Source organism: Cyprinodon variegatus, unplaced genomic scaffold, assembly GCF_000732505.1.
Source record: "Cyprinodon variegatus isolate N-32 unplaced genomic scaffold, C_variegatus-1.0 Scaffold666, whole genome shotgun sequence".
NCBI classification, from domain to species: Eukaryota; Metazoa; Chordata; class Actinopteri; order Cyprinodontiformes; family Cyprinodontidae; genus Cyprinodon; species Cyprinodon variegatus.
In genome coordinates this window covers 410,269-434,167 of record NW_015151119.1, presented here as the reverse complement: position 1 = coordinate 434,167, position 23,899 = coordinate 410,269, and the positions used below count along the sequence as shown (strand labels likewise).

The window sequence follows — 23,899 nt, the reverse complement described above, 5'->3', positions numbered from 1 at the left end:
TTTGAATTTCAGTTCAGATATAGGAGGAATTTTTGCAATAAGCCAACATGTTATGTAATGTAATCGTGAATTGGAAGGAAAATTATATACTGCAAAAAAAGGGAAACTCTAAACCGATACAAAAAGAACTTCTGCAAGGTAAGGAGCGCGAAATTGAAAGCAGTAATTAAGCATTTTATGCATGCAAAGCACTAAGATGTGCACATTGATCCAGTTCCAACCATATAAATGAATAAATTACATGTGATAACTGCAGTGAGGAACCAAATGCAAAAGGAAGGTCAATGTCTGCCATGGAGTTAGAGATCATAATGTTTATTTTTTTTTAGAAAAGAAGGAAATCATTATTATTGACAAATATCATTTAGAGCATACGTTATATAAATATATAAAAACGAATCTAAAATTTATAAGATAAAAGTGACAAAAGCAAACTTTAGAAAACTATACTAAAACCTTGAAAAGATGTCAGATGTACAGCAGCAAAATGAACCCTAAACAGCTGGATTTACCTCCACCAACTCATCATATCAGCTTGACCCAAGCTATTGCTCAATAATTTAGGGTGATTATAATTTAATGTAACTGCATTGTATATGGAGTCCATAAAAGAACACTGAAAAACCTTCTTTCCTCAAGATAGAGATGCACACTTTGGGCTGGTACACCTATGGGATGTTATATAGTTGCTGTTGGTATCCATTGTTTTTTATTATTCTTTTCTAAACGTGACACCATATTTATGTTAAATTTTGATTTTTTTTTTCTTTTTTTCTTCTTTGGGGTTTAGTTGCATATTGAATTGCTTCCTGTTGCATTGATACCCAGCTTATATTATTCTTATTCCTGACAGTCCAAATATTTTCACATAGGCACATCATTTATCTCTATAACTGTCATTATATCAATACCTTCTTTGTGGTGACAATTAAAGCTGTTAATATTGAGTTTTCACTTAATTTTGAAATGTGTTTAAGGATAAAAAATCTGAAACTGCAATCTCTTTGATGTTCAAAAAAATCTAACTTTTACTGATAAAAGTGACCTTTGTATATCCCCCACCCAATATTTTTCACGGTTTGTTCATATGAAATATAATTGCATATAAAAAATTTGAATCCGATGTTTGGCCCAAACATTTCCCACAGTTCAGCTGTCTTTTTAACTGCAGCCCCTCTTTTTTTTCTCCTCTGTATCTCTTTAACAGGGCTTTTTAAAAAATACTTGTACAAGCATAAAAAATGAAGCAGCAGACTCGTTTTTGCTGTTCCTGCTGCGTTTGGTGTGAACGCAGCTAAAATCACAGAACATAGAAGATTGACTCCTGACCAGATTAAATTAAAAAAGACATTTAATCATTTATGTTCACACAAATGTTTGTTTTCTAGACTCATTTATGAATATCCAAACTCTACTGCACATTTAGACACTCACTGGTGTCTTTTACACAGAACAGTTAAAGTTACATCCTTACACCATTTTAGTTCTGGTTGCAGTTGTACTTAACAATCTTACTTTTCTGGTGTATTTGCTTGTTTATCAACTCTATAGGATGTAATGTTTCCCACTTTTATTGATCTATATATTTATTTTGCTTCTTTATGTCAGATGTTGGGAAACAATAGATGACCCCTCATGGTGGATCATCAAAACGCCAATTTTAGTCGCTATACTAGTGAGTTACATCAACTGTACGCTCTTAAAATTTCACATAAAGCTCCGCATAATACAGCATTAAACAGTGTCCCGCTTCTGTTGCAGATTAACTTCTTCGTCTTCATTTGCATAATCCGGATCCTGCGGCAGAAAATGAATTGTCCTAACATCGGAAGGAAGGAATCCAACCAGTACTCGTAGGTTTTCATTGCTAAATGTCAAGAAGTCTTTTGAAGCAAAGGTTACTGCCAGGGCTGATCCCCTGGCATTGTAGACCTTTCCTGCTGTACAGATTTGGGTTTAAGAAGTCATTCTTTATTAAAGGTATAATAGATGATGTTCTTTTTCTGGATGATTCATCAAAATAAATGGTCCTCCTAATTGTCAATCATTCTGGTGATATGTTTACGTAACGTTGTCCTACGTGCTTGTCCCCATTTTCACTTACCGGTGGTGAGTCTGACATTGTGGAAAAATTGCAAATCTTCTTTTGGAAAGTAAGCTTGTATGAGCGATGCAAGCAGGAACTTTTAAACAGAGCGTGCACGAGGAGAAATGGGCTTGTGCACGTTCTTGCATGCATTTAATAGGCGTTCCCTCTTGGGAGTGTGTACAGGGTTGTGCATGTGCACTTTTTTTTTTTTTTAAGTGGAGAGGGCGGGTCTTTTAAAAAATTCACTATACCTCACTATACACTTAACCAAGCTATGCAATTCAATGCAAAGATATATCCTAAAATTAACTTTCCTACTTCTCATGATTAAAAAAAAAAACGTTTATTTAAGTTTTCTGTACATAGAAAAAGCAAAGCTAAAGTTAAAGGAAAATTATCCATGATTTTCACATTTTTTTTAATAAAATGAAACATAGTGTGTATTTGTTATTATATGTTGTGAAAATTGAATTAAATTTTATGATCTTTTCTGCTCTTTTTCTTCTGTTTTAGGAGACTGGCTAAATCCACATTGTTGTTGATACCTCTTTTTGGAATAAACTACATAATATTTGCCTTTATTCCTGAACACATTCACCCACAGCTCAGGATGGCATTTGATCTTGTTCTGGGATCATTTCAGGTAAGAAAACAAATCATCTTGTTCAGATTGTTACAAAGCCTGTTGGCCATATATTAAGGCAAATCTGGAGAAATACTTTTACAAAAGAGAAAATAGTGTAATAGTGAAACTAGATGTTGCAAGTAAAAAGGTTTGCAAAAATGGAAACTTTGTGGTGGAAAGTCCTCTCAATTTATTACCATTTTGGCTCAGAAGGATATCTACTAGGAACATATCCCAGACATCGACATGATGAACCTCCTGTCTAAGCCTGAAGTTGGTCTTAATCTTACCACCATTATTCATGCTTAAATATTTGGAGCATTTCCCGCAGTTCAGCTGTCTTTTTAACTGCAGCTCCTCTTTTTTTCTCCTCTGTATCTCTTTAACAGGGCTTTGTTGTTGCTGTCCTATACTGCTTCCTGAATGGAGAGGTGAGTAAATTCAAACAAAGCAAGGCTCTTCAAGGTGTTTACTCCCCCCACCTCTTTTTTTGTAAATGTCAACAAGTCTGTTATTCTTTAACCTGGTGTGTTTCCAGCCCACTTTAACACCACTCCTCATACTATTTGTCCACCTCCTTGGCCTCCCCTGCAGGTGCAGTCTGAGGTTAAGCGTAAATGGCGAAGGTGGATGCTGCAGAGGTTTCTTGGCGCTGACACTAAGTACCAGCAGCCATCCATTGGGAGCAATGGGAACAATTTCAGCACCCAGATCACCTTGTTGACCAAATGCAGCCCAACCACACGACGGGCTTCAACCTGCCAGGAGCACCTTTCTGCAATCTGAAACCCACTAAATGCTGACTCCCCTTGGTTTCTATTATCATTTAATGAATGTGTGACTCACATGTACTGTTGCCATACACTGGGTGTACTGAGGCCACGATAATCCTAAAGTGGATTTTTTTGTTGTTGTAATCTTATATGCTAGCTATAAAAAGAAACAGGTGCTCTGTGTTTTTCTCGCCGAAGCACAAAGTCATCTGACACCTCGGACAACAATTCCTTATTAAATTAGATCTTTTCAATGAAGAAAAGCTCCTATTTTTGAAGATTATATCAAAGCAGCTATGGCCAGAAAGATACTTTAGCGTAGTATGGAAGAGTATTTTTATTGGATTGTCTGCATTTCAGTGAATCAAATAGGGAAAATAATAACTGGGATGTGCTTTTCTTCAGAAATGACTTAAAATTTGGGAACATCCTTGTTATCTAATGGTACAAGAGGTCCAAGGAGAGACAGTAGAAAGCAAGTTTAATTCCAAAGGAAGAGTGCTGACACAAATGAGTTTTAAGTAGATTGTTCTCCCCCTTAAGTAAACATTATGCTTGAAAGGCAACTTTAGGTAGATCTTATTTATTCAATCATAAGGACTATTAAATGAGGAATAAACTCTGACAGAGAGAGACCTACAGCTCAAAGAGTTTAAAGCTTTCATGCTTGAGCTGGCATATGACAGATAAACTAAAACTATGATGGATGCTAGCATTGGAAGGTCATCTACTGGCCTTGAACTGGTACAAATTTATTTATGTTCATTTATTATGTGTTTCATTACATTGCTTTCAGTGCGTTTTCAGCACTGATTATTTTGTCTGCTTCACAGCTGATGTAGAAATGACATACAAATCCACTACTATATACTTTAAACACACTCAAAACGCATGAAAAGACTCGAGGACAATTTGTTTTTGTTACTTTTACAAAACTTTATTTTAATTTCAACTCATCTAGATGTGAAAATGCACTTCAGTTTTTTTGTTTGTTTGTTTTAACTAATTACCAACCTTGGACCATGTTTAATTTACAGTCACACATTGGGGCAGCTGGTTGCATTGCGCCCATTATAACTCTGTCTCCCTGGCAGTCATTCCCATCAGTCATGCAGCAGTTTTTCAGGTCTCGGCACATACTTTTCAAGGCCCCTAAAAAATCAGGTCTCTTTATAATTTGCTTCCATTTCTTTTCTCTCTTTTTTCCAATAAGAAACCTATTGTCATGCAATAACAAGCTTGATTTCACAAGGAATTACTATTAATAAATACCAAAGGCAATTATTAGCAAAGTTAGTAGTTTGAAGATAAACGACCAAGTCAGAGGACCAACTGATTATCAGCAAGTAATAGCCAAACAGATATCAGTCTCTTTTGGTTATTCTTTAAGCTGAGGTGTGGTATAATATATAACAACAGATGAAGGAGGGAATTTGCGCACCCGCATTCTCAAACAGCAAACACTGCATAAATACAGAATAAACACTTCTCTTCAAATAGAAGAATTTATAAATGGAATACTTAAAATAGCTTAGCCAATCCATCATTTAATTTAAAGAAAAACATTTAAATAAGCTGTCAAGTAAAAATTAAAGATTAATATTAAAACATTAACTACAGGAAACAAAGAACAAGAAAAAACCTAAACCAATGAAATTATATCATAACCACTTAATACACGGCTCTATATGTGTTAAAGAGCTATTTTTTATTGTAAGAAATTGAAATTAAAGTTAAGTTAGCCTGGAAAATACAATAAAAATAGAAACAACAAATAAAGTTATCTTTAAAAAAAATGATTTGCTTAATTGCAAATTAATATAATTTAAGATCATATTTCCCTATTATTGTGTAAAAAAATAAGCTAACACAAATACTGAATGGAGTGAAAAATTTATAAGGATTCCCAATTTTGTTTGTTTTCTGTGCAAAATTAGAGGCTTAGCTAAACAGCAGAGAGTGCAAATACCACTACCTTCAAATATTAATGTCTATGGGCTCATATTGTAAACACAGTAGAACTAATGATGGCTACGCTCTTAAAATGAGTAGAGCTTTAGCATTATTAGCTCAAATAAGAAGAACACAATTAACAGGTTAGTGAGAGTAAAACAGCAGCCACTCATGTTGCAGAAGAAAATTGACTCTTTTTAGCCATAAACTTTGGAAATGCTAAAAAACAAATGTGTAGTGTAGGCTCTGTATACTGAAACAATTAACCACAAACAAAGAAAAACGACAAAAAGGAGAATTGTTTTTTTTTTTCTTTAATCATAAATATTTTTTTTCCCGCCCAGACAAAACCTTTTATCATAAAAAGACTCTTGGTTATAGGGGCCACAATGATAGATGGTTGGCTCATGGAGCCATGGCCCTAGTACCGTGTTCTCTTTTTCAATGGAGACCCTGTCTCTTCATAAGGAATCTATAATCTTCCATTTTTATTTCGTGCAGGAGTTCAAACAGCCGGTTTTAGAGGACAAGCCAAATATTTGGCCATACTAGAGTCACCAGTTAAACAGTAGATTGTATTTATTGTGGATCAAACCTTTTGCTGAAGATGTAGTCTTGTACTTGGCCATCAAAATCAAGACATGCATGCTGATGAAGTCAAAGATTCAGAAACTTACACTGCTCAGGCTTTAATGGCTTTTTGAAAACATCAATTCCAGCTGTAGATCGTCCTTCATGGGAGCTCTCATGAAAATGCATTAATACAATACGATACAATGCGATGCATTCCAGGAATCAGTTTTTAATTATTTCTTTTGTTCTCTGTTAGTAATTCAGTCCTTGTTCCATCCAATGCCATGACCCCACAAGTATTTTCAGCACATGGTTCAGGTTGCATGACTGTGACTAAGTTTCCATTTTTGTTTGACCAGCTCATTTATTATCTCTTACTAATATTCAAGGCTGATACAACAATATAAATGACTTTTACCCCAATAAAACAATAACAATATGTATTGTTATAAACACCTACTGTAGCAATAGAATATACGTCCAATAGATTTGAATATAATTTCAATATATTCTAATTCAGAACGCACAGCATTCTGAAGGATGTAGGCAGAGGAAAGTGTTTAGCCTCTCACTCTCACCCTTTTCTTAACTGTAAAAAAAAAGTGGTTAAGATAACAATTTAATATTTCCATTTTTCTACCTGTCCTTATTTCAAATAGGTAAAACAAAAAACTAATCAGTAATTATTGAGATAGACTGATATTAAATCTTCGAGCTGGGAATATTTTTCAGCCATATATCACACTGCATTAAAAGAAATATAAATTTCTTATTAAATTAATATCATGATATCTAATAATCTCGAATTATGAATATCCCTGTGAAAGATAAAAGCAAATATACAGTATATAGAGATATGCAGATATAGGAGCCACAATGGGAATGTTTTTAGCTGTTGGTTCTTGTATGATCAAAATGTCCTGCTTGCTGTTCAGACCATGAAAGACTTATTTTGCTCTCAGATAATTTGGGTTGGATCAAATTACTGTAAAGTAGGCTGTGATAAATCCAAAACACGTGTACGTACGCTAAAACTCTGCACATTGGCAATTTAAAAAAATTATCTTTCCAAATGACAGCTTGATGACTTTTACTAATAAATGTATTAGCAACGCTGATAGTATTGTTCGTAAAAGCAAAGGTCCATGGTACATGCAGGGTACTGGATGTGGCTGTCCTGTCTGTGACAGTTTTATTTGGGTCGTACACTCAGCTGAATTACTGCCGGATAACATTCCAGAGGAAAAATGGAAGCTCTGGCTAATAAAACTTTTGTCAGATCACAGATGTTTTTAGTTTTCTATAAGTACACGATCTTAGACAGACAAAGCAGATGTATTAGATCAGTTTTCGGTACAGTGTATAAATACGCTAAAGCTTCTTCTGTTGTCTAGATTGCATGGATAAATGAATTGATTGAGTCTTTTGCTTACTTTATTCACTGTTACCATAAGTAGGTAAATCATTTATGTATCTTTGTACTCAGATGGTAAATTTTCATATTTTAGTTTGTGGTTTCCTGGTGATAAATCGTTTTAGATAAACATAAGTCTTTTCAGTTTCATTTTGGTTCCATTATGAATACTTTATTCATTTTACAATAATGTAGATAAAGTCCTATTTTTAGACTGTCCAAGTTGTTCAATGTTACAGCCACAATATTTGATTAACTTTACTGGAATTCTACTGGAAAAGCAGATTTTTATTTATTTTTTTCTTTATTTTGTGCCCATTCTAATTTGCAAATACCTCAAGAAAGGTTAGACGGAATAGTTTTTTTAAGTCTTGACCCAAAGTCTCAAATTTATAAAGGATTTAGTTTGGGATTTTAACAGTCCGAGTTGAGTCTGGGATCTCTGTAGCTCCTCCAAAGTGACATAGTGCTTCCTTTGCTGCTTCTTTTATAAATGTTTTCCCATCCTTTTAGATGGCTAGTATGTGGTTGTAGCCTGCTTTTCCAACATTGTTAACCAATGTTATTTGTTTAAATAAACTAATTCTCTTTACTGAATCCAAAAACTCATAGATTTATACTGAAATTAAATCACACAAAGTTGGACTCACATTTTTATTTCCTAAAATATAAATATAAAATTCCTTCTCTTACATATTTAGTTTGCTACTTCCAGATGATTAGTTTAAAATTCCTATAAATATTGATATTTGTGGTTGTAACATAACATACAAAACTTTCAAGGAAGGAATATTTTTTGCAAAGGACTGAAGTTTCGACTCTCTTGTTTCTCTCTGAATGTAATTTAACAACTTTATCACTGACATCAGCATGCTAGCACACGCGTTTGTGGTGCATTAGCACACAGGTCCCTGTAGACTCTTTCTTTGTTAAAGTAATCTAGCAACAAAACATCAGAACTGTTCAAATGCAGCTCAGTTTGATCCAAACTGTGTATAAATGTCATAGTAGGAGGTATGTGCCCGTTTTTGTACCTGTCGTGACATTGTATGTTAAACAAAAAATACAGCGTGTGAACCTAGTGTCACAAAGAGCTCTCATTGTATATAAAGTCAAGCTGTAAATATGCATAAAGAATTGTTTTACGATTCATTTTATGATGATATGCTTAGTACTCAGGTGTCAACTAGAAATCTATGTTTACATTTAAAACTTTTCCACTCATTGTATTTATGTAATGTCTCTGTAAGGATTACAAAGTGTCTTTAACTAGTTACTGTAAGCTTTTGAAGGAAGTCTTTTTTTTTAACCCTCAGCATGTTGTGTAGAATTTAAGGTTGAACAAATACGGATGAATATAACATTTGCACTCTGATCTGGCTTCAGTGTCTTTCTTTTGCCTCATCCATGACAGAAACTTATTCAGCCATCTGACTTTTATTTAAATGCAACATTGAATGTAGTAAACACATTTATTGGAATATCCACCAAAAAGGAAAGATGAGATTAAGGTTTAGCATTTTTGTCTTTAAAATTTGGTGCAATTTATCTGTCCTTCTCCTTTAGCTTTAATCAGTAGGCATGCGTCTGTCTCCCCCTGCAGTAAAAGATGTGATAAAACTTTACACTGATCTCATAGCTCATTTTTTACTTTTTCAAGGTTCCCCTGTATAATTCTCTACCCCAAACTGTTGTCCATTGTCCACATGGAAAAAATGACATTGACTTCAGGATGCAACATGAAGCAGTTCAGTTTGATTATAACTTGGTGAGGCGAAGAGTGTTGAGACGCACTGGGAGAATGGTGGATCCCTCTGCATAGCAGATCTCTCGCAAAATCCCAGTCCAGCATTTCTCTGATTCATCATATCTGCAATAGAGGCAAACATCTTAGTATTGGTTTTTCAAATGGGATTCTAATGTGGTGTAAAGTAGGAATTTGATTTCAGCATTTCAATTGTAGCCCTTTGAGGAATATAATTTTTTTCACTGAATAAAATAGAAATGACTTGTTTTGTCCCAGGGACTCTCTCCACAGTGTGATTTTGGTCCTCCTCTTTAAATAATATATTCTGTTGAAGGATGCTGATATGAGTCTACCCTGCTTTCTTGTCTTGTCCGTGGAAAAAAATATAGCAGCATGATTCAAGTTTTCATATTAACAAATAAATGAAGTCATGATGAATTAATCCTAAAGGTTTCCTGATGTGTCCTTATAGCCTTTGCACAGAGACCTTTACTTTCACCCTGAACCGTAATCTATGAATAATGACAGCAGTGAGAAATTAGGTGTGTTAAAACTGTACCATATGTCATGCCAAAATATTTACCTTAAAATATCCACATGGAAACCTAACATTTATCTTTTTTTCAATAATCATGATTTTAGGAAATCTGGGCCTTATCTGGTTTGACTGACAACATCTGGACCCAAATAGGAATAGTTTAAAATGGCTTTGCTAAGAGTGCATTAGTGTAAAAACCATATCATCGTCTTAAAGCTGTTTCACATTTTATCTCTGACAAACCTCTTTTTATCTCTTGTATATAAATATAAATTTACAGGTCTATCAATAAAAAAACATAAATCATCTGATGAAGTTTCATATTATTTGTCAAAGTGAAACTCATATATTACAAAAAATGTGAATATTTGCATTGTTAGTTCTGGAGTATTTCGTCTTCCTCTGAAGAGTTCATTGAATCAGCTTTTGGTATCTTTGGCAGTGCAGGAATATCCAAGTCCTGCTGTGAAATTAAATCAGCATCTCTATTAAAACTTGTTGTTCTGCTTTTTTTTGGGTATTGTATGTAATTTTTATTTATTTTATTTTAATTCTTATTAATGTGTATGTAGCCTATACCAGCATCAATAAAGAATATTCTATTCTATTCTATTCTATTCTATTCTATTCTATTCTATTCTATTCTATTTGTTATCTCCGTAATAATGAGAAATCCATAATTTCATATTTCAAAAGTCAGCAGTTTATTTTTAATTCTTGACAAACATTAGAGCAATTGTGTAAAGCGGTCTCTCACCTCCAGATATCAGTCATCTCAGTTGGTGCTGGTTCTTCACTAGTTTCACTGGGCATCATGGCGTAACCTCCAATAGCGTACAGATAACCCCCTGTTGAGATGAGACTAAGAGAGCTGCGCTCCTGAGGAAACTCTGTAAACTCAGACCACCTAGAATGTTACAAACAAACAACAGGGATATAACACTATAAAAAATCTGATATTTGACTGATATTGACACAAACACAACAAAAGACTATTTTATGGTCACAATTTATGGCTTCTGAGTTATAGTAGTAGCAGTAGTTTACTAAATTTGACCTCATGCACTAAAAAAACCCTTCTTAGAGGGTATTAGTTTAGGCGTCGTTCCAAACATTTTAAGTGAACTCACCCTGATGTAAATGCGAAACCCCTCCCCAGATAGGAGGACTTACTATTGGAGTCTGACTGAATGGTTTAGCTGTGATTCTACTATGGAGGGAGGTATCAGTTGGGCTGCTGCCATCAACAACTTGCATTACATATTGATAAAGTTGGGTCTATTTTCAGTGCTTAGTGCTGTTTCTCTCTTTCAAGGTATGATAGCAATAGACTCAGCTTTCACAGTGACTATATGTATGTGGTCTCTTTCATCATTTTTCTTAAATAAAAACCATCACATGGCTCATCAACCTGACTTTTTCTTTCCCAGACACAGCTACCTTTGGAGCTAGTGTACCATAAACCTTTTCTAAGAAGGACAATATTTAGAGATTAGTATGTATAAATGGACTGAGTTACACTGTAAATTTTGATTTATACATTATAGCAAAAATGACTGATGTTTGTCCCTTATCTAATTAAAGCTGTTGTAAAATGTGTTTGAGTTTCTGTAATCTGTAATGAAGCAATGTTTAATAAAATCAATTTTATCAAATATCTGCGGTTGTTTAATGTCTGATTTTGCACTCTAAAGAAATTATATGCCATATTTACTGGTAAGAAATAAAGGTTTTCTCACTTGTTGGTGGTAATGTCATAGACTTCAACAGAGCTGGTGAGGCCTGAGTCAGTCACCCCTGTGGCCACATAGATCTGGTCATTATGGATGGTGATGCCGAAGAGAGACCTGGCAGTTGTCAGAGGAGCCAAGTCCTTCCATTCAAACTTAGTGGGGTTGTAGACGCAGACTCTTCTCATGCATTTCCTGGGTAGACAAATTGGAACACATCATTATTTTATTTTTTTAAAGAAGAAGATATTCCAATATTTAATATTTACCATAAGAAAAAGTGCCTAAAATGCAACTTATATTTTTTGGGGGGAAAAAAAAGGAGAAACATTTTTTTCATTGGGATAAAAAATCATACTGTAGTTAATCATTTATTAAGTACAGCCTTATGACATGCCTTTTGATAACTCAGAAACTGGGTTGTCTTCATAAAGGACGATGCTAGCCCTAACAATATTGCATTCAAGATTCACCCATCAGAAAAATATTTAGCCAAGAAGTTTTAAATGAATTAATCGGGTTATTAAAGCCTCGAACAGTGTAAATAGCAGTTTTTCATAAACTACTGTAGGATAAAATTAACTCAATTAGTACAATAAATATAACTTAGGTTGTGCTACAGATTGGTAGCAGATTTAACCCTTCACCTACCAAGACCAAAAATGGTGATTTGGAGATATTTAGGTTTTATAGCTATAAAATGATCAGGAACTGCCTCAAATCTGAAAGCTTTATTCATTTTTCCCAGGAATACTTGAACTGACTTTTCAACATTTGGTATTGCACTTTTTTAATTATTTGTCAGTAGTTTAAAAGAAGAAAAATACAAAAACGGATTTGATTTTTCAAGTTTCTCAACAACCTGGGCTCCAACTCTGGCTTGGCTGCTTTTTGCACACAATTAGACATAGTGGAGCTGCAGGTATACTGATGTATTATTATAAAACCGCATCCTTTAACCAAATATGAGGTACCAATGGAAACAGTTTTTTTCAGATGTTCCTTTTATTTTAGAACAAAGAAATAAACTGAATAAAGACCTGAAGCTACTGCTGTTTGAAGATGCTTTCACTATGTATACATGCCTTCACATAGCTACTTGAAAGACTACAGATTCTTTAACATAAAGTATACACAAAAACACAAACATGTCCTTGCTTTTATACTTTTTGTGAATGTTTTTAATAGCAATCATGAAAATTAATGGTATTTTTTGCCATATGTGTGCAGCAATATTCTAAACAGATTAATTGAACGCTATATATGTGTTGGTACAGCACATACTGTCGTTCATATATCAGTTGTATAACTATAGAGCACTTTGTAAGTTCAGTGCTATGATGACACAAGCTTAAATGCAAAACAATAAATGGGAAATATAGCCACAAATCAGCTAATTTCGTAATGTATTATAATTTTTAAAAATGCCTGAATATAGAAGCAGAAAAATATTAGCAATAAACGTATTTTGTTTGGTAATCACCGTGTGTGATGTTGAGTGTTTCTCAAAACACTTACTTGCTCTCAGACTTTCCTCCAATAACATAGACAAGACCATTGTGTGCAACAGTCCCATGGCCATACACCTCATAAGGCAGAGGGTCTGACTCTCCCCATTTGAATGACCTGAGTGCAAAGAAGATAATGCATTCTTATGATCATATCAGTTTTACGTGTGAATGTGAAAAAATTGTAATTTGTAAGCAGAAAGGAAGGGAAATTCAAAAAGAGAAGCACATATTTCTAGGTATTGCTATTCTGGATTTCTTCAGATAATTTAAAAAAAATCATGGTAAATCATGCATAAATTCAGTGAAACAATGAACTAATCAAGTGACCAGAAGTTCCTAAAATCAAGTTAAACTTACTGTCTGTCATAGATCATGACTGAACTCAGGGCATGTTCTCCCTCCTTCAGCTGTTTCCCACCAACAACAAAGATAGAGTTTTCAACTTCAGCCAAGCCGAACAGACACCGAGGATTGGGCTGTGAAGGCATTCCCAACCATTCTGAACTTACTGGATCAAACTGTGGATAACAGCAGACATTTGGAGAGATTTTTACAATAGGATTTTCAAATGGCAAATATTTGTAATATAAGATGTTAAAGCCAGAAAGTGTGGAAAATCCTGAAAACATAAAATTGTCAAAATAATTTGTTTTTTAAAATAAACTTTAAAATGAACAAATAAATATGTCAAATGGATGTCTAGAGACTCCTTAACTATCTGGTATAGAAAGGAAAGAGCAGTCCTGCTTTCCCCAGTGTTGAAGATGAATTTCATGAAGGTAAACAGAGTAGAGAGTGGACCTGTCCTTGCTTAGCAATAACTCTCACCATACCAATATTGCTCTGATGACACCACTCAATTTGAGGTTTTAAGTGAAGGAACAAGAGAACAATACATAGTTCATGCTGAACCAACACAGTCTGAGGGAGCAGGCAGACAGTCCATCACATTGGTTGATTGTTAGCATGTGTTGTCTAAAATCCTGGTAACATCCATGTGTTTAATATATGAATAGCATCAAAATTAATGACTTTTTTGTCACCTTCAAGAGCATACTTAAGACCTATGTATTTGTACAAGCTTTTAATTTCCTACCTTTTGGGATGCTATGATTCCCTATTGTCTATATTCCTATATTGTGTATGTTCTGATGTTTTTAAACTGTGTTGTGAAGCACTTTGTGGCTTTGGTCTGTGAACGGTGCTATATAAATAAAGCTTATTTACTATCAACAATATCTCATCAGCAGCTATTCTTGTTTTTCTTGTACCATCAGTAGACAATGCAGGTGAATCGTCTTGCCCACAACGACCCTGAAAGTCAGAGCTGGGGCTTGAACCGTCAACCCTTCGATTTCAGGGCAAACTCCTACATCCAACACCACTGTCGCCCTTAAAACAGCCATATGTGTAGTATTAGCTTGAGGTGACCCTCTGGGGCAGGGCAATGTTTTTAGCAATGTTTTTAAGGCTGAGAGCTACTTCATGAGTATTGAATCATAGGAAATAATACTGATCTATGAACTGGATGGTTCACCTAAACTTCATTCATAATAAATATAAAAATTTTCTTTTACATATTTTTATTTAGAAATATCTATAAATGCCTAAATGCTATATGTGATTAATATGATTAAGTGCTCTTTAAATTATTGAAAAAGAAGAGCAACAAAATCATATAAAGTTTAAAACTTAGCCATTGGTGATTTGTTCAGTTTTCAGAAGACGCTGAGGGCACCCCATGTGGTCCTTGAGGGCCCTTTGGTGCCCATGGGCACCGCGTTGATGACACCTGCTCTAGGGTCACCTCAAGTGACGAAAACACCCCAATACTGTCTTTATTGAGAGCAACGTGTAACCAAAGCCATTCAACCTGGAGTCTGGCGAGATGACTTTGTTCTACATTTATGTTTAATTGCTTATGCTAAGGCTATACACTATCTAATCTAATGTTTAGAAACTCTCGAATATCTTGTCCTTGCTTTCTTTTTTATGCATTTTTAATCTTTGAGCATGAAAACAAATGTAAATATCTAAAACTGACCACAAGCAATAAATAAAAACTTGTGAATGTTGCCATCTGTCCTTTAAAATTCTTAGTTTTTAGCAGAAAACAAAGCAAAACAAAACTGTTTCATTTTGACATTTTAGCACACTACCTGTAGGAAGTAAGACAGGAACGGTTCGTCTTTGTCCTCCTCATTATAGAGAAGTCCTCCAACCACAAATATCTGGTTCTGCTTTGTCACCAGGCTTGAGTGGTTCTTGGGAATCTCTGTAGATTCTGAAACCACAAAGCACTCATTTCCTGCCGGATCATAGGCCACAGTCCCTGTGTTGTTGATCATGAGTATGAGGTCCATCTCAAACATCCCAAAGCGAGGGTTGTTGTTCAGGATTCCAGGCAGGTATCCCTCCTCATCCTCCTCGTCTGTCTCCTCTCCTCCCTTTGCTCCGTCAATCTTCTTCGGCTTGGGGAGACGGCCTTGGTAAGCATCTGTGATGAGATCCAGCTCCTTCTTGATGTCTTGGTTAAACCGTATGTACTGGTGATGCTGAACCTTTTCTTTGAAGTAGTCAATTGGAATGAGCCTGAATCGGACACAGTGTAACAACTCAGGGAGTTCCTTTAACCGTGTTGGCTCATCATGTTTGATCCAGTCCATCAGGGATTCAAAAACCTGCTCCTCCCTGTCAACATTTAGGGCGTCTGAAGATATGATGATGGCTAATTCACTTGGGCTGAGCTGGAAAAAGTCCTGGTCCCTGACAACAACTTGGTAGCGTTCACAGATGAATTCTCTAGCTCCGAGAGCGAGCCTCGGACAATCCAGAAGAAGACCCAATTTAAAGATGGCAAGGCAGTTTCCCAGCACCATCTTCTCTTGGAGATATGATAAACATACAGAGAAGATGGAAGGGATCTGGTACATGTTAGCAATCATGAAGATATCCTGAACATTCTGCTCTGTCAGATTAATGTCAGATGTGTATAAGTAGCGCAGGATCATCCCCATAACACTGGGGTCCACATCTTTAAGGACTATCTCCCGCTTCTTACTCTCCTCTAGTTCAGACAGGAACATGGCCTTGAAGAAGGGACTGCTGGCAGCCAAAACCAAGCGGTGACAGGGAAACTCCTTGTCCTGGATTTTCAGGACACAGTCCACAAACTTGTCGTTCTCTAGAAGGTCACATAGTCCATCCTGCAGCAGGGACTGTTGGTACATCCGAGGCTGTTGCACCGGGTCTATCGTCAAAGCAGCCATTTTGATGGTGGGCTCACTTTCTGCCACGACAGAGCGACACTGTCGGTGCTCACTGGCCTGCTCAGATTGCCACGAATAGCCTCAAAGGATTGGTGAGCTGATGGTTGCAGCTGTCTATGACTGTCACTGAGTGTGGAAGTCCTTAGTATTTATAGACTGGATCCCCACAAAGCAAAACCAGGGACCGAGACAGCCCATGGAGAACAGCTGAATGTTACTCATCAGGCAGCTATTCTTGACATTGTAACACACTTTTCTTTTTTTAGTGTACATATTATGAGCATTGTATAGCAGCTGGAATAAATAAAACTTTGGATACAATGTGAAGACAAAATTGACTGAAAACGTCTTTATATGTCAATTAATGTTTCTTAAAAGTAAAAATAAATGCTGATCCTCAAACAAAACATCCCTCCATTTATTCTGACCATTACATTCTCCAAGTTACAATCAGAGAAACTGACATACTTCTCTATTAATATGTTTTTACCTCATCCACTGAGTCACACGCAATAAAGATACTCCACATTTGTTTTGTGGTTAAAGAAAGAGTAGATTCTACATTAATTTATAGATATTCAAACGCATATGTGACTCAGAAAAGTAAAATGACTAAGTCAAATACTGTAAACTTCAAACTCTCTCTCTTCTGCCTTTACATTAATAAAAAAACAGTGTAATTATCTTTAACATACCTATCCAATGTGCACATCCACACAACACACATGATATGTTAACACTGACATCACTTTGCTGAGTATGTTCCCTTTATGTGACAATAGTTTTTTTTATAGTTTGAAAATTTAATTCTTTCTTTCTTTCTTTCTTTCTTTCTTTTGCCTTTTGATGTTTTTATTTTTATTTTTTTAAACTCTTATCTATGCTTTTGGGACATAAAGTGTACTCTAAAGTCACATGTTTCGCTTAGGTTGGTTACATAGGTTGGGCAACAGTGACACCTACTGGTTAAAAACGACACCTTCTTATATTAAAAAAGAACAGCTGTTTTTCTGTCATTTATATGTGAACAAATCCTTGTGTTTTAGGTATTAAAATGGTCCTTTTATGAGGGACCACGTGAAAATAACTTCACAACTATTAGAATTGGACGCTGTAGATTAAAAGAGAGAAATACATAAATGATTTCAGATAGCAGATAATAATGTATAGCAGTCTTCATTTTTTTCTTTTAATATTTATTAGTAGAAGTGATCTAAACTCAAATTCAATGTATGAAATTCATTGTGTTAAAACAGACTCGTCCCTGCGGCTCCTGGGGGCACCGGCATTACAGCGGCTGGGGTATTTTTCCTCGGCTCTCTCCTCTTCCCTTGGAGTGGGGGGCAGATATCCTGGGTTGGCCCCTCCTGGGTGCCTTTGCTCTAGGGATCCTTTTGGGCATCTGTTTTTTTTTTTCTTTGGCTCTTCACAACCACTATTGAGCATTTTTCCTTTAGATAAACTTTACATGCACAAGTCCACTCTCACAAACAACTACAGATACTTGGTTCTGGGTACTAAGAGTTTCACATCCATACAGAAAGACCATATTCTTATCTTCAGCTATCACAGTATACATGTCAGATTAAATAATACTACTTATACTTCAACGATAGCGTCAAGGTGCTACTTTTGTGTATCCGTTGGTTGTGTCATCTCTTTGCAGGTGATGAAGCAGACTGAAGATCTTTTATCATTATCTCCCTTTTATCTCCTCTTTCTTTCATCTTTTAGCCTTTTTTTTTTTTTGCTTGTCCTGTTCTACTTATAATGCAGTGTCCATATAATCTGTAAAACTCCCTGCATAATTACAATAAAGCAATTTACATGCATAAATTAAGCGGAACACTATGGCGATAGCCATACTGCTCCACTTGTGAAAGCTAAATCTGTTGGGCCCTTTTTTGGCATCAAGCCAATTTTTCTTATTGCCACATAACCAGACAGGACACTGTTAAAAAAACAAAAAACAAACAAAAAAACACGGATTCTTACTTTCAACATTTTTTTAAAATCAAACTTATCCTTAAAACGTTTAATAAAATTTCCCAAAATGGTTATGTTCTGCTTTTTGATCAACTATGAACATAACTTTCAATAATTGCTAATTTCTTTTCAATTACAAAACACCTGAAAAAAATTTCACATCACATGTATTTCAAATACCTCAATCTAGAATCATCCCCTGAATGCATAGGGAAAATTTAGGATAGCTGCAACAGTTTTTATTTGACTCTGTTACTCAGTGATTGGTTTGAATTAGATCAACTAAATGTTTATGTTATAAATGCATATCTGCCTGTTAATAGTAAAAAACATTTAAAGTTGACTAAAGAAAGTATTCTTTTCATAATTTGAATCTAAATAGAAAGAGCCAGATGTTACAACCAACCCTGGAGCTGGGGAAAGTTGCAACACTGTTTGGGGTGGGATTGTTGCAATATGTAAATAAAATTCAGATATATTGAATTTTATTCCATTGTTTTTCATTAGCTTTGATCAGATGCCAATTATATTGTGAGTTTTATGCAGATGTAGGAATTCAGTGACATAGGAAGAATAGAACAACTTGTGAGTCCGTTACCTTTTATTTATTCAGTTACCAGTGTGTGCATGCATTATTTAACATTTACATTTGAGGAAAATGTTTTTAAAAACAATTCTATAAAACCACAGCTGAGGAAAATTTAACTATATTACATAACTAACTACCTGCCATTAAGACCCCATTATCTGCTTAGGTATATGGCAACTAGATAATTGTATCTAGCAGTATAGGTTGAGATTTTTATTAAAATATATGTATATTTTAATAGAATCTGACTATTCACTGGATCCTCTTCAGCTTTAAAACACAGTTGAGGAAGGTCATGCACTCAGACACATGTGCACATGCAAACACATTCATAAACCTCCTGCCCATGCTTTAACCTCATAAGATGTACTATACTAAAGTAAAAACTAATGAGTGAGTGTTAAAAATACTGTTTTTTTGTATTATTGGGGACAATGCAGGAGCTTCTGCAATGGATGTGGGGACATCCAATGTTCAGCAGGAGTGTCTTCACTCTAGCTAGTTTCTGATTGAAGAAAAATTGTATGTTTCTTCCATCCTGTTACAAATGTCCATCCATCCTGTAACAAATCTTCCCCTAATCATCACCTAAAAGGTCTGAGTAGGTAAACTATAATTAACCCCCACACCCTGTTATTAAATGTTCTTTAAACTCCTAAAACTCATTTTATAGAAAAAAAAACAAAACAACAACCTTTATAATTCCCTGAAGCACTATATATAAGTCACAGTTCTTTCTGCAGTGGACAAAAAAATGAGCCGGCCTCAGAGCAGGGTGAAATATATCTTTATTTTAAGACAGATAAATAAACAGCCATTTGCATGAAAAACCTGAATGATAAAATACATTCTAATCTTTTTAAAGTTACCCCTGTTCCCTTTCCGCACCAAAGACATGCTGCCGGGTTTTGTCGACAGGCACTAAAAGACTGACCCTTTGCACTGTACGGTCTGTTGTGTACCTTGCAAAGTGGGGATCTGAAGTGTGTAAGATGGGCTGGAGGAAGATAAACTGATATTCATCAGCAATTTCTTATTAAAATTAAAATAAATCTGTGATGTTAAACAAGGCATTGACCCTTTGAACACTGTATAGGAACAAGTTACATTCAGATAACCAACACATAGCCACTATCAAAAACACTATTCTCTACTATAACTTTGCTTTTCCTATAGGACAGTGGAGATTAGACACGGTACAGTCAACTGAAAACTTTGTGGAAGATCTCCACAGCACCCTTTGTGTTTTTCCATATTGCCATTTACTTTCAAGTCTTTTTCCCTTAAGTGAGATTAAGGGTTGTGATAATAGGCCTGAGAAATGGACTATACTGCAGACAACAAGAATGTTCAAATATGAAAGTAATTCAAATGGTAGTGTTCAACCAGAGCAAAGTAGCTGCTCATTTAAATATGGATATTTGTCTATCCTTCTATTAATTGTTTGGTTTTTAAAACCTGTAATCCACATAATAAACATTTGTTTAGATACGATTTAGATACAAAATATGTCATTGTGGGATTTATTGCCAAAGTATGTGCCGATTATCTACTGGAAGTGCACTTGAGGATGGTCAACAATGCTCGCTTCTGACAAGCAAAAGCTTTGCCTTGTTGAACTTTAAAGTTGCCGAATGGCTTTAACAGCCTGGTTCTGTTACAGCTGGCGAGGCTGACGATGAAAGCATATCCTGGTTTTCTGTTTGATTATTCAGCTTTCTCTTTGCCACCATCCACTGGCTTCACTGGGTCCGGATCCTCCAGCAGGGCCTGCTGACGTTCTCTTTCCTTCACCAGCTGAACACCACAGTAGGTCACCAGCAGCACAGACAGGGTGGACAGAGGGAAACCTGAGGAATGGGGATGGAAAAATACAACAGGGGAAAGTGAAAATGAGAATTACATTAAAAAATATGATTTCCATCTTTTTTTTTTTACGGTGGTTAATTAAATTAAACAAAAATAATACAACCTTGTCCCTTTAACACGTATTAGGACTCACAGTAAAAATGCGTAAAAAAAACCAAAAAAACTTGACATTACTTTATATTTTAATGCATTAACATGGTTTCACAACGATGCTCCAAACTTTGCTGTCTTCCAAGTTTAAGATGCAGCTCTGCTCCAACAAAACTATTGTAGCTTACCAACTGGTCTCATGACATGAAGCAATTCAGCAATTTTCTTTAAATGTCCTGCAGTGCCTTGAGATGATGTGTTGTGAATTGGTACTATATTGTGGGGAGTGGTGGCCTATTGGTCAGGGCATACAGTAGAGCTTGGAATCCTGAGGTTCTGGGTTCGAGCCCCACACCCACAGACTGCCACTCTGGGTATCTGAGCAAGACCCTTAACCTCAATCTGCTCCCTGGGCGCCCCACGATGGTAGCCCATCACTCCCTAAGGGAATGGGTTAAATGCAGAGGTAAATTTCTCCTATTATATATAATATTATATATTCTCTTATTATATATAATATAATCCTATTATATTAATACAACAAATAGCATTTAATTGAACTGAAATTTTTGCTTAACCCTTGGGAAATGTTATAGAAATGGAATACATTTAGTACTTGTCAGAAGGGGGGTTGTGTAACATTTCTACACGCCAGGTTAAAATTATTCTGTTTGGATGATTACATTTATATGCTGTAATTCTTGCATTAAATGGATGCAGTCAAATCAAAAGTCAGATTTTCTAATTTCTAGGTTGTCAGATATTGGGTAAAGCAGTTTGAGGATCTCTTGATTCTGGTCATAACATGGAAGAACATGGAAGGGTCCTACCCTTTAGAAACAGGATCCAGGTAGCTTATATCTAGCATATATCACAGTATCAAATTTCTTAGTGTCTCAGAGAAACCTTTGTGGAGTATTGAATGATTCATGGGAGTCAGTTGTCCGGTCAACATGTGTTTGTGGAATTTTACCTGAATATGTCCATATTACCCCAAGAATTATGAGGGGGAATGCTGCATGTTTTTTCAGGGATGTCTGTAAAGGTTATGTGGTCATTTAACCCAAAGGCAAAGCTGTGTGTATCTTCTTAGTACACGATTAAATTGTTCCTAGAGTGGAATGGTCTCTACCAGGGCTGCCCCTTGTCTCTGATCCTGACTGTGGTCTTAAGGTAAAAGGATCTCAGGGTTTAGTTGTGGAAATGAAGGTCTACAGACTAGTGACTCTTTGCTTCCTTCTAATGGATAATGCGGTTCTATACTTTAAAACCCTAACCTTTAGCATACACTGTCAAAATGTTTGCAATTTACAGCCAAATACAAAGTTGTCTTGATGTGTCAGCTCCTTTAAGTCTGTAGCCATTTTTCTTAAAAAAAAAACATTGTTGATTGTTCCCTCGAGGCAATGGATCAGTCTCAAGCAAAGAATTAATGTCTTTGCTGTAATGTGGAAGGTGCTCTATTTTTTTGTTTTGTTTAAAGAGCTGGGCCAAAAGCAAGCTCTCAGTTTATAGTTTGAACCCTTACCTTTGGTCATCAGGTAAAAATTATGACCAAAGTGAGGGCGAACCCGGATACAAGTGGGTTTAGAGAGCCTTCTATTGCAGGATGACTGGCCCTTGCTTTACAAATATTTTGGGGAGCTTGCAATAGAGCTTGTTCCCAAGGGTCTTCAAGCACCTGGGTAAGAGAAGACTCCGGGATAGACCTGAATAACGAGAAATGCACTTGGCATTTTGCCTAGGAAAGCCAAGGGATAACCTTGAACAAGCTAGAAAATAGATATGTTATTTACCTCACTGAAAAGTGCAAGACAATAGATGTATCGATCTCAGTGAGAGAATTTCAAGGCTTTTAACATTCTTTTGCGCACATTTTAACCTACCTTTGAAAATAATCCTTCTGCCCACCAATTTGGCAAACTCCAAACTGTTCAGGGAGAGAACATTGTAGAGTACAATAGCCCAGAAGTTGGCAGCGTTGAAGACACCCCTGATCCTGCGAGACATAGCTTCACCCATAGCATTCTAAATACAAGAAGAAGTACACACATTTATTCTTCAATGATTTCCCTAAATCTCACTCAAACATAACCATATGGCTAAAGGTTTAATGCACTTAAACATTTTCCAAAGGTTATAATTACAGTGATGTGCAATTCGGTAGTGAACATTACATAATATAAAGTGGTTATTTTTTTATTGCTTCTCACCTCCATCATAGAAAACGGTGGAATGGAGAACAACTTTGCCACCCAAAGCTCAAAGTTGAGGCCAAAGCAGTTGAAAAATGACCAGATGTAAACCAGCTCACATGGGCCCAGCCACAAGGTGGTGACGGCAAAAGTACACACGGTTGCAAGAAGTTCTTTAAAGATCTTGTCATGATTCTCACCAATGTAGTCATAGACATACCTGTAAGGACGTCACATCAGCTCAAACCAAAATCACATTGTATCACCACCATCATTAGTCTGAACGAAAAACACTCACTTGCAAAGCCAGTCGTTGATGCCTCTGTCAAAGTGGCTGCAAAAACAAAACAAAGCAATTTATTTAAATTTCTTTGGTGCAAAACTATGCAGTGTCCTGATTTCAAGATTTAACAGTACATCATTTCACAGAGATTGTGGAAAGAGGGAGTTCCACGTACGTCTCAGCAAAGACATAGAGCATGGTGATACATTTGGGAGGCTGAGGCGGGTCCAGGTGGTCCAGTGTAGCCACGGTGTTGATAACACCAAACATTACAGCTGCTTTTATCCAGTCATACACCAGGTTGGAATAGGCCAGGCCCGCTACAATGAAAACAGTTTAGATAATCTGTCAAAACATTTTTATTCGAGAGTGTTCAGCTTGATGCATGCCAAAATACTTTTCTGTGCAATGCTAAAGTTGTCATATACCTTAAATATTGCTCAAAGTGCTCTTTATTCAACAGTTTAGATGTCAATAAAGCCTCTCTGGCCCTTAACGTTTTTAATTTTAATGAGAAGTAAACTGACTCCACTACTCTAGATCTAGGACCCCTGACAGCATATTTTAAACCGACCGTCATGAATTTGGGTTTGAAGGTAGATAGTGATTTAAAAATGAGAAAGCAAATTGGAGCTGTTGGCGACAGTCAAAACAACTAAGTAGCC

At 35.8% G+C, this 23,899-nt stretch overlaps 3 protein-coding genes across 4 annotated transcripts in view; 1 reads left to right on the top strand and 2 right to left on the bottom strand.

Moving 5' to 3' along the window:
* The window catches only part of LOC107097020 (vasoactive intestinal polypeptide receptor-like), a 31,872-nt gene extending 27,419 nt beyond the window's left edge, over positions 1-4,453 (top strand). The window contains exons 9-13 of one of the 2 annotated variants that reach the window (XM_015393982.1): positions 1,609-1,675; positions 1,762-1,853; positions 2,603-2,732; positions 3,104-3,145; positions 3,309-4,453. In XM_015393982.1, the coding sequence (XP_015249468.1) occupies positions 1,609-1,675; positions 1,762-1,853; positions 2,603-2,732; positions 3,104-3,145; positions 3,309-3,500 (523 nt within the window). In that variant the 3' untranslated portion in view covers positions 3,501-4,453. The remainder of the gene's footprint in view (positions 1-1,608; positions 1,676-1,761; positions 1,854-2,602; positions 2,733-3,103; positions 3,146-3,308) is intronic. The other variant, XM_015393983.1, reaches the window with a different exon arrangement.
* A 2,902-nt stretch (positions 4,454-7,355) lies between these two features.
* LOC107097016 (kelch-like protein 40a) lies at positions 7,356-16,325 on the bottom strand. The gene is made up of 6 exons (XM_015393977.1): positions 15,113-16,325; positions 13,311-13,471; positions 12,961-13,068; positions 11,452-11,637; positions 10,470-10,619; positions 7,356-9,297 (listed from the first exon to the last, which is right to left on the bottom strand). Exons 1-6 carry the CDS (start codon positions 16,220-16,222, stop codon positions 9,186-9,188), a joined length of 1,827 nt encoding a protein of 608 aa, XP_015249463.1. The 5' UTR covers positions 16,223-16,325; the 3' UTR covers positions 7,356-9,185.
* Positions 16,326-19,568: 3,243 nt separating this feature from the next.
* LOC107097014 (protein-cysteine N-palmitoyltransferase HHAT-like protein) overlaps positions 19,569-23,899 on the bottom strand; it is a 13,388-nt gene continuing 9,057 nt past the window's right edge. Inside the window, exons 8-12 of the mRNA XM_015393973.1 lie at positions 23,410-23,554; positions 23,250-23,285; positions 22,970-23,171; positions 22,643-22,784; positions 19,569-20,647 (exon numbers count right to left, since the gene is read on the bottom strand). Coding sequence (XP_015249459.1) covers positions 20,505-20,647; positions 22,643-22,784; positions 22,970-23,171; positions 23,250-23,285; positions 23,410-23,554 — 668 coding nt within the window. The 3' untranslated portion in view covers positions 19,569-20,504. The remainder of the gene's footprint in view (positions 20,648-22,642; positions 22,785-22,969; positions 23,172-23,249; positions 23,286-23,409; positions 23,555-23,899) is intronic.